The 10,727-nt window shown below is 49.2% G+C and overlaps 1 protein-coding gene across 1 annotated transcript in view; it reads left to right on the forward strand.

Annotated features, from left to right (window-relative positions):
* The window catches only part of PDLIM1 (PDZ and LIM domain 1), a 46,089-nt gene extending 35,566 nt beyond the window's left edge, over positions 1–10,523 (forward strand). The window contains exons 5-7 of the mRNA XM_065894063.1: positions 2,775–2,926; positions 9,431–9,548; positions 10,009–10,523. Of these exons, the coding sequence (XP_065750135.1) occupies positions 2,775–2,926; positions 9,431–9,548; positions 10,009–10,195 (457 nt within the window). The 3' untranslated portion in view covers positions 10,196–10,523. The remainder of the gene's footprint in view (positions 1–2,774; positions 2,927–9,430; positions 9,549–10,008) is intronic.
* The last annotated feature ends 204 nt before the right edge of the window (positions 10,524–10,727 follow it).

Here is a 10,727-nt window from a genome sequence, read left to right on the forward strand (position 1 = left end):
AAGTGACCAGCTGATGAATCTCTCTACTTGCATTCTGACCTTCCCTGAGAGCAGCAGAACAGACATCACTCTTTGAGAGTTTTGTCCTCTATTGTGAGAACCCGGTTGTAGTCAAAGGGAAAACCTAGAGCTTCACTGATGCGAGTGACCCTGCTTCCAGCCGGGGCCTTGAGTCACATTTAAAATGGAATGTGAACTAATTATGCAATGGGTGGGTGACAAACTGCACCACCATCTGGTGTTTCCTCTCTGGCTCTACTGGGCACACTGCCCTTCTTCCCTAGCGGGTGGAGGCTTCTGAAAAAGCAGCTGAGGCTGAGACGCAGGAGGTGATCTGGGCCCAGGAGGCTGGACTGCCCATGTCCCTGGCACAGCCCTGGGGAATTCCCTGCAACCCCACAGGAGCAGGGAGAGGGTGCAGTGAGGAGGAGAAAGGCACTTAACCCACTTCTCTAACACCTACCATGCTCCAGCCCTGTGCCGGGCACTGATACAAGGCAGGAACACAGTGGTGAACAAGGCAGGCCACGGCCCTGCCCTCGTGGGGCTTACTTTCCAGGGGAAGACAGACCATAAAGAAACAAGTATAACCGATGGTGAGCGAGAAACAACATGGAGAAAGAGGCAGCAGAGCAAGGGGAGGAGTGACAGGGATGAGTGGACTGTTTTTTTTTTTTTTTTTTTTTTTATAAATCTATTTATTTATTTATTTATTGGCTGCGTTGGGTCTTCGCTGCTGTGTGTGGGCTTTCTCTAGTTGTGGTGAGCGTGGGCTACTCTGTCGTGGTGCGTGGGCTTCTCATTGTGGTGGCTTCTTTTGTTGCAGTGCACGGGCTTTAGGAGTGCAGGCATCAGTAGTTGTGGCGTATGGGCCCAGCTGCTCCACGGCATGTGGGATCTTCCCGAACCAGGGCTCGAACTCGTGTCCCCTGCACTGGCAGGCGGATTCTCAACCACTGCGCCACCAGGGAAGGAGTGGACTGTTTTAAGCTGAGGGTCGGGGACCCTCTCTGAGGAGGGATGTCTGAGCAGAGACCTGAGTGAAGTGTGGGCTGTGGAGGGAGCGTTCCAGGCAGAGGGAGCAGGATGTGCAAAGGCCCTGAGGCTGGTGTGTCCTAGAAACCCCACGAAGGCTGGTCTCACTGGAGCGAGCAAGGGGTGCCAGGCGATGTGTTTGGAGAGGGGAGCAGAGCCACATCTTGTAGGGCCTTTCTACTTTTTGTAATGAATATTTACTCCAAAGGAGATGAATTTGGTTAAGCTTGTGTCTTGTTACTAAAACTGTGAATATTCGGTTCTGAGTCAGATGGGAACACTTGGAGCCACGTCCCCACACAGTCTGATTCTTGTGTGTAAAATACCACTCTGGCCTCTGGTCAAAAAAGTAAGGCGGTCCTGGGGGCTGAGAGTGGCGGCAGAGGAACAGTTGCGAAGCTGGTCAGCCGTGCTGTTAACAGATGGCGTGGCTGGGACAGGGGAGGAGGGGGTGGTGCAAAGGGGTGGGACTCAGGACAGACTTCACAGGTAAAGCTGACTGGAGTTTACCTCCTTTCACTCTCCTCGTTCCCCGAAACCAGGCAGCAGAGGTGTCTCCCCTGGAAAATGGGCCCTGGGGGAAAGAGGCCGCCAGCTCTTCCTGTCTCACCCTGTCGTGGGGAGCACAGAAGGACAGGGGGAGGCGTGGGTGGCAAGGCCTGGCTTGCCCCATCCCTGGGCCCGAGCTGAGGCCTCTGCCCCTCGCTCAGTGGAACAGCACGTCACTGTTTACAAAGTACTTAACTCGAGAGTGTCATACTGAGTGAAGTAAGTCAGATAAGGACAAATATGTGATACCGCTTATGTGTGGAATCTAAAAAATGGTACAAAGGAACTTATTTACAAAACAGAAACGGAGTCGCAGATTTAGAAAACAGACTTATGGTTACCGGGGTTAAGGGGGGGCGGAGGTAGAGGGATAAATTGGGAGATTGGGATTGACATATACACACTACTATATATAAATAGATCACTAATAAGGACCCTGTGTACAGCACAGGGAACTCTCCTCAACACTCTGTAATGGCCTATTTGGGAAAAGAATCTAAAAAAGAATGGATATAGGCATATGTATAACTGATTCACTTTGCTACACACCTGAAACTAACACAACATAGTAAATCAACTAGACTCCAATAAAAAAAACAAGAAAACAAAGTTTGCCTTTCTCATCCTTGCCAACAATGGTGTGAACTGAGCAGGGCAGACACTATTACTTCTGTGTGGTAGGTGAAGAGACCAGAGGTCCTTGCTGTGAGAATTAGGAGAGTTTATGGAGACAGAGAGAGCCTTTTGATGTCGTCAGCAGTAAAGCACACTGATTTCTGCTCTGGGGAAAGTATGTGTCCCGTACTAAGGGGACCCAGCTGAGTTTTTAGTGCTCGGATTGTGGTTGACATTTTCCCTCTTATAAATTTTCTTTCGACATCATGTTCATGTAATTTTGCAAGAAGCACGGCATTCCCATTCCATGGGATTAGGCTAAAAAGTAATTGAATCACTGAAACTATTTGGAAAACTAGCCTCTTATTGTCTGGAAGCAGCAGCCAGCTCTGCCTACAGACACCTCACAGTATCGGCAGGAGGTCTATGGCTGCATTAAAGAAGGCTTCGTCCCTTGGGATCATTTCTCTCCACCCTTTGATTCATGGGTGCCTTCTCTTGGAAGGGGGTGCCTGGTGAATTTTTTTCTCCTAACTTCTGACATGTCCTAATGAACTTGCAAACATTCTTCACAGCTTAGACCATTCTCAGCTTCCAAGCGGACTTGTCATTGACAAAGAATCTGAAGTTTACAAGATGCTTCAGGAGAAACAAGAGTTAAATGAGCCTCCGAAACAGTCCACTTCATTCCTGGTTTTGCAGGAAATCCTGGAGTCTGAGGAGAAAGGTAATCAGTCGTGTGTGTGTGTGTGTGTGTGTGTGTGTGTGTGTGTGTGTGTGTGTGTGTGTGTGTGGTCAGAGGCTCTTGTTCAAGGCCTGGGCAGAGGAGCAGTCATTGCTGAAACACAGATGAACACAGCCCTGAAGAGGTGGAAAGAGCACAGTGTGCTTTGCAAGGCATGGCTCTTAAAAGGCTAAAAGCTCTTTTAAAAATAAAAAAGAGGGAACTCCGTGGTGGTCCAGTGGTTAGGACTCTGCGCTTTCACTGCTGAGGGCGCGAGTTCAATGCCTGGTCAGGGAATTAACATTCTGCAAGCTGCGAGGCCCGGCCAAAAAAAAAAAAAGCAAAAAGGGGGGTGGAGTCGGGGGAGGAATGAATGAACTCCCAGCCACACCTGCCTAGCTGTTTCCTGTCACAGGCGCATGGGGAGGCTGAGGACGTGGGGAGCTTGACTGCTGTGGGATCCTGTCGTCTGTCCCTTGGCCACTGGTTTGGTTTGAGCCCACACACCATGTTTCTGTGGTGGTTGGCACGTGTGAGTGGGAGAAGGCCATGGGGTGTGAATGACAAGCAGGATGAAATGAATCCGCGGCAGTGAAGCCAGGCTCTGAGCTTTACTTTGGGGCCACGTGCTTCTTCTTGCTCTAGGGAGGATGGCTTCCTGAGAACCGGAGGGCCCCCAGTTTGGCCACATCCCCCCCACCGAGTGACCTTAGGCAAGTCTCTGAACCTTTCCAGGCTTGTTTGCTCATATGCCAATCAGGGATGAAAACCCTTTCCTCTAAGACTGGTGTGTGGATCAAATGTTATAAATTACACAAAACACTTGTCACTGTGACCGGCACACAGTAGGTGCTTCGTAACTGTTATGATGTTTGAGACCTCATCAAGAGGCTCCAGGCCAGCCTTAGCTTGTCCACACGTGAGCTCCAATGCCCGAGGCGCCCAGGGCCACACATGTGACTCTGCAGGTCTCAGGAGACAGGCTTTGCCCTCTACACATCATACACTCTGTGCTTCTCACGATAATTTTCAAGCGGGTGGCAGCAAAGCTGTCTCAACAGCTTTGTAACAACAACAAGGAGACATTTCTGGCAGATGGGTGTGTTGCACAAGAGGTGTTTTTTTCCCCTTCTCACAAAGGTGACCTGTGAACGACAGCTCTCGGGCTTGCCCACCTCCCAGGCGGTCATTCACAAGTGCCTCTTATTCTCGCCATCAGCCTAACTACCAGTGAGTTCTGGAGAGTTGGGTTTTGCAGCCCCTCCTGGTCTCAACGAGGCCCAACCCTCCATACTCTGCGCTGTCCCTTTCCACGAGGCTCACTGGAGCCCTGCCTTCTCTTGCTCTCTTCTTCTTCCCAGTGTGCCTGCCTTTGAGGAGAGTTGGTACTTCTGGGAGGGACACTTGGTTGTTCTGTTTCGGAGACCCGCTTCAGCCAGGCTCCTGAGGGGTTGGTTCTTTGCCCAGGGCGGCCAGTGAGGGTCAGAGCTGAGTGCCCTCTGGAAGAGTCACCTTCCGCCTGGAAGCCCCCAGCTGCAGAGTTGGCTTCCCAGGAGTCCTTCCTGAGCTGAAAGTTCCCTCCTGAACACACTCAGCACCCAAGCTTCCTCCCCATTTGGGTGGTTCTTTAGAGAAACTGGCAATTTACAAGCACAGGATATTTAGGAAAATTCTTCCATGCTAGAAGGATATTGTCCCTACCAGCAATTCCCCCCTTCGCTTGGAGTACCTGTGCAGTTCGAAAGGAGAGAGTCATATACTCTGTCTTAAGTTCCAGTCTTAGCCCAACTGACAGATGACTTGGGGGCCAACCCTAGAGGATGATGGTTTTTCAAAACGTGAGAAACCACAACTATACTCTGAGTAAGTGGGTGCAAAACCCTTCAGTTAAGAGAGGAAAAGTCAGTCCATTCCAGCCCAAAGTAGAACATAGACAGACACTGCAGGGCTCACCTCACTGCATGTCCTCAGGTCACAGAGAAGTTGAAGCCCACGATCACTGAGTTGCCCTGAGGTGGCAGCTCCCTGCTCTTCATGCTTCATCCCTTCCATCCTGTATTCTTACTTGCCAAGCCAGTGGCTTCCATTCTCAAGGCTACCTCATGGTTCTAGTTGGCAGCTGGTGCTCCAGCCATCATGCCTACTTCCAGGGACCAGGAAGGAAGAACAGGGGAAGGGCTAATTGGGGAATCCCCCCTTTCAGATGAACCAGCTTTCTTTTTCCCATAAGTCCCACATGACTATTCCACTTATATTTTGACCAAAATTTAGTCACATGGCCCCATCTAGTTGCAAGAGAGTCTGAGAATTATAGTTTTTCTCGCCTGGGCTGGATGGCTGGATATCTTCTTGCTCCAAAGAAAATAAAAATTTTGCTAAAAAGGAAAAGGGAGATAATAGATCTTGTGGTCTCTCCCTTATCTCTTAATATGCACTTGCATTAAATTTTCACTGAATGGAACAGCGTAAGTTCCAATCCAGACATCTACCACATGCAGAAGGCTCTCAAGTGAGGGAGCTAAAATACCTGTTTTCATTTGAGATGAAATGGTCAAAGCTCAGGGCAGTGGCTGGTGCATGGTAAAGGCACTCCGTGAGGGTTACTATCATTCGAGAAGGGCTGTGGTTCATGAAGCAGCGCTGCACCACCAGCACTGGTGTCCAGGATCTGCCCGAGACCCACCACGAGACTTCCAGTAAGTGTCTCGTCTCTCTAAGCCCTACTCTATCTGCACACATCCGGTGAGGCTAATAATGGCTACTTCACTGGTAATTTAAAGCCTTAAGGGAAACAGTGCGTGTAATGTTCCAGGCACAGTCAGTGAGGCCCCCGAGGGAGGTCTGGCTGCAGCAGGGCTTGGTGATAAACCTCCAGACTCAATGTGGGTCTTCTCAGTTGGGGTGAAATTCAGCCTCTGGACTAGGAGAAAGGGCTCTGGGTTCCTCACACTTCCTCTTGCTCTGGATCAAATTCTAAAAATTGCAGGTAGAAGGAGGCTTTATTTTTTTTTTTCACTGTGGGGACATATACCTAACACAAAATTTACCGTCTTAACCGTTTTTAAGCATATGATTCCGTGGCACCGAGGACACTCGTACTGCTGTGCTGCCATCTTCACCGTCCATCCGCAGGAACTCTTCATCTTGCAGAACCGAAACTCTGCACACACTCCTCACGGCTCCCTCTTCCCCAGCCCATGGAAACCACCATTCTACTTTCTGTTTCCATGAATTTGACTATTCCGTGTATTTCATAGGAGTGGAATCATGCAGTATTTGTCCTTTTGTACCTGGCTTATTTCACTTAGCATAATGTCCTCAAGGTTCACCCATGCTGTAGCGTGTGTCAGCATTTCCCTCCTTTTTAAGGCAGAATAATACTCTGTGGTATGTATACACCACATCTTGTTTATTCATTCGTCTGTCCCCAGCCATCATGGACTGAGAAACACAATGGGGACCCCAGGCTCTGAGATAAGAAAGCTGGAGGCTTGCTCAGGAAGTATCTAGGCTCATTTTGGCTGGTTCCCAGGCTTCCAGGAAAATCCTCAGATGGTCTGCAGTCAGGTCATGGAGGACCACCAGGTGCAAGGTTAAGGACCATGAATTTGATTCTATAGGTAGTGTAGTCACAGAGGGTTGTTGAGCATGGAAGTGGATAGTAAAAAGGCTGTACTTTACTCCATTCATTTTCACTTTTTTCCCAAAAGCTTTGAGATGCAAGATTCATTGGAAGGAGAGAGATTTGAAAATTTCTGTAGTAGCCCACAGTCTGAAGGGAGCTATTTCTACTGTAAGCTAGTGGAGAGGGAAGGAAGAAGGGAAATTTCTTTTGCATTTGCAGTGTTGGCTGAATAGGTGAGAGAAGAAAATGGAGCCAGCAGGTGGCGCTGCAGAGCTGCAGCGAGGCGGGCTTTATCTGGGATCCCAGCAGAGAGTGGTGTCACAGTCCAGGGCTTGCTGTTCTTTTTTTTTTTTTTTAATTGTAGTATATATAGTTGATGTACAATATTACTAAGTTTCAGGTGTACAACATAGTGATTTAATAGATTCTTTGTTTCAAGTTATTGTAAAATATGGGCTATATTTGCTGTGCTTTACAGTATATCCTTGTAGCTTATGATTTTGTACACGGTAGTTTGTACCTCTTAATCCCCTACCCTTATCTTGCCCCGCCCTTCTCTTTCCCTACTGGTAACCACTAGTTTGTTCTCCATATCTGTGAGTCCCTTTCTGTTTTGTTCTATTCATTTGTTTTGTGGGTTTTTTTTGCGGTATGCAGGCCTCTCACTGTTGCGGCCTCTCCCGCCGCGGAGCACAGGCTCCGGAGGCGCAGGCTCAGCGGCCATGGCTCACGGGCCCAGCCACTCCCCTGCATGTGGGAGCTTCCCGGACCGGGGCACGAACCCGTGCCCCCTGCATCGGCAGGCGGACTCCCAACCACTGCGCCACCAGGGAAGCCCCTGTTTGTTTTATTTTTTAGATTCCACATATAAGTGATAACATAGAGCATTTGTCTTTCTCTGCCTGACTTACTTGACTAAGCATCATCCCCTCCAGGTCCATCCGTGCTGTTGCATGTGGCCAGATTTCCTATGGCAGAGGGCAGCAGCTCACTGGCGTTAGGGCCAAGCCACACAAGTGCACTTCGCGCTTCTAACCAAACAGGGCTCACATCTGCCCACACTCTGATGGCCAAAGCAAGTCTTGTGGCCAAACCCAAAGTCGATGGGATGGGGGAGTATACTCCACCAAGAGCAAGTTTTCCTCAGCCTTAGTGCTATTGACACTTTGGGCCAGATAAGCCCTTGTAGTGGGCTGTCCTGTGCATTTTAGGACCCTCAGCAGCATCCCTGGCCTCTACCCACTAGATGCCAATAGCACTCCCTTGCAACTGAGACAACCAAAACTAGGGAACAAGATCGCCACCAGTAGAGAAGCGCTGACCTACTGGGAAGTATGGGAGGGTACGGATAACTGCAGATAAAATATACAGTCTACCAGGCCTAGCCAACTCTAAATGCCCCTTATGTCACACACAGTCTCAATTTTGGGTTCAGAAGCGCCAGCCAGCATATGGGGACTCGTTTTTGAAAAGGACAAGCGAGCTAGGGCCCGCATTTGTCAGCCCCAGGATTGCCCAGCATGGCTGCAGATATGGGATGACCCTCTCCTCGCCCCCTCACCTGACACAAAAAGCCATTTATCGCTCTTATTCAGTGGTTCTCAAAGTGTGGTTCCTGGACCAGCAGCAGCACCTGAGAACTTGTTAAAAATGCAAATTCTTGGGCCCTACCTCAGGCCTGCTTAATCAGAAACTCTGGGAGTGGGCCCAGCAGTCTGGGTTTTAATGAGCCTGCCGGGTGACTGATGTACAACAGCATTTGAGAACAGCTGTTTAGTCTAAAGAAGTGGATTTTAACCTGGAGTATAGAGCAGGATCCTGGGGCCCCTGCACCTGGAGATGCTCCTTCAGCAGGTCTGGGGTGGACCCTGGTCTGTGAATTTTTATGAAATCTCTCCTGGTGCCCAGGATGCTCAGAGATGCCCATTCAGAACCATCAGTGTAGAGACATCTCCAGCTTCCTGAGCCAAAGCATGCTGGACTAAGAGAGGGACCATGATGCATTTGTCACGGCATTTCATCATCTATTTCTTGTGTATTTATTGAGCCTCTATTATTTGTTAAGCTCGTGGTAGGCTCTGTGGACTACTGAAAAATATATGAAATAGGGTTCTGGTGCTCCAGTAATTTGCAGTCCAGACAGAGAGACATGTGTAAATAGCTGACAAACCTAACAATGTTTGCTAGGCCACATCACAGTAAAAAAAAAAATGTGATGTGGAAACACAGCCAGCCAACTATATAGCAATAACAGTGCTTTCAGTAGCCTACCATTATTAACAGCTACCATTACACAGGGCTCTACACAGGAGATGAACTGGGCTGTAGGCAGTTCAGCACCCAGCAACTTAGGAGCTTTGTCTTGTACACAGAAAGCTGACTGCAGGAAGGCTGCCGCTGACTCTGCCCTGTAGCGGGTGGTTTTTATCTGGCTGCTTGTAGCACACTCTATGATTTTGTTCTCTTTGTAATGTGGGTTTCTTTTGGCATCTGACTACACTGCCTTTCGATTATCAGACATTTTTATTTTTTTTTTCTATATAAAGCGTTTTTAATTAAGTCCCATATCAGTGTTTGCATGTATTTAATCAGCATGTAATGTAATTTGTGTTTTGAGGGCTGGCCATGTGCCAGGGAGGGCTTTATGTGTCTTTTTTAATCTTTTTGTCCCACTGTGAAGGGGGAATGATCTCCTGTTTTATAGAAAAGGAAACTGCAGACCAGAGAAGTAACCTGCCCAGGATCACACAGCAGAGTCAAGTCTGTTTGACTCCAGTGCCCATGACCTTGCTGGAACATACATATAAGTGAATCTGAAAGAGCTAAATGATACTTATGCAGTCCTACACTTCCGGCCAACCCAAGTGTTTTCCTCCTTTTAGGGGATCCCAACAAGCCCTCAGGATTCAGAAGTGTTAAGGCTCCAGTCACCAAAGTGGCTGCATCGATTGGAAATGCCCAGAAGCTGCCCATGTGTGACAAGTGTGGCACCGGCATTGTGTGAGTATCTGCCTTCCAGGGCATCAGAGGCCCTGCAGGTTGGGTAAACCATGAAAATGGGGGAAGTGCTGGATGTTGCACATTTTGGGTGTGATGGAGAAAAAAATCCTGCCTGGAAAATGGAGCAGAGAGGCCAGGTAGGTCCTGTGTCCCAGAGCCAGGTGGTGAAGGCTTTCCTTGGCTGTAGAACCCTTAGGGTATGAACATGTAAAACCAGAAAAAGCAGGGCTGCTCTGTTGAAGTGGGAAGGACTTCCCGAAGGCTTCAAGGGTAACGTCTTTGGACCCCAGGCATGAGAAGCCCCTTTATGACTGGAGGCCAGTTAGGAGGCTCTGATCTGCCAGATGGGCCCCTTGGGAGGAGGCCCTGATCTGCCACATGGGACCCTTGGGAGGAGCCCCCAAGCCTGGTGCCCCCTGCTTGTCACTAAAGGAGCCCCTCTCCTCCCTCCCTCCCGCAGCGGCGTGTTTGTGAAGCTGCGGGACCGTCACCGCCACCCTGAGTGTTACGTGTGCACCGACTGTGGCACGAACCTGAAACAGAAGGGCCATTTCTTTGTGGAGGATCAGATCTACTGTGAAAAGCACGCCCGGGAGCGGGTCACTCCACCCGAGGGCTACGATGTGATCACTGTGTTCCCCAAGTGAGCCGGCAGCTCAGCACCGAACGCTGGTCTCCCAACGAGCCCCTGCTGCATCTTGTCCTCTGAAAGCTCTGTCTTCTCTTATCTAGAAAGTTCTCGCTTACTTTGGTTTTATCCCTGCTCGTCAGCTAACTGACTCACGCTGGCTGTGTGACGCCCGCTTTTATAATTAACGGAAGATGGTTTTGTTCAGTGTACCCTTACCAGCATCACTGTGTCTTCTCTTCTCCTCCATTCATCTCTGCTGCAAATGGACATCAGCCAAACTTGAACCAAACCAAATTTAATATGTCTGACAATGATTTCACTTCACCCAATAAATTAATAGACTTCAAGGCAGTGTGGTGTCTCCTTTTCATGTGACCATGTATCCTATTTCCTGTCTCAAGCCAGACGAGATTTCTGAGGCCTCTCCTCTTGTTTGGGGGTTCCCATACCTCTGAGATTTGCAGGCCTTCTCCTCCAAGTGTGAGAAAACTGGCATCTGAAAAGTCTTTTTTTTTTTTTCTGGCCCCACCATGTGGCAAATGGGACCT

The sequence above is a fragment of the Phocoena phocoena genome, chromosome 16 (genome assembly GCF_963924675.1).
Source record: "Phocoena phocoena chromosome 16, mPhoPho1.1, whole genome shotgun sequence".
Classification (NCBI taxonomy): domain Eukaryota; kingdom Metazoa; phylum Chordata; class Mammalia; order Artiodactyla; family Phocoenidae; genus Phocoena; species Phocoena phocoena.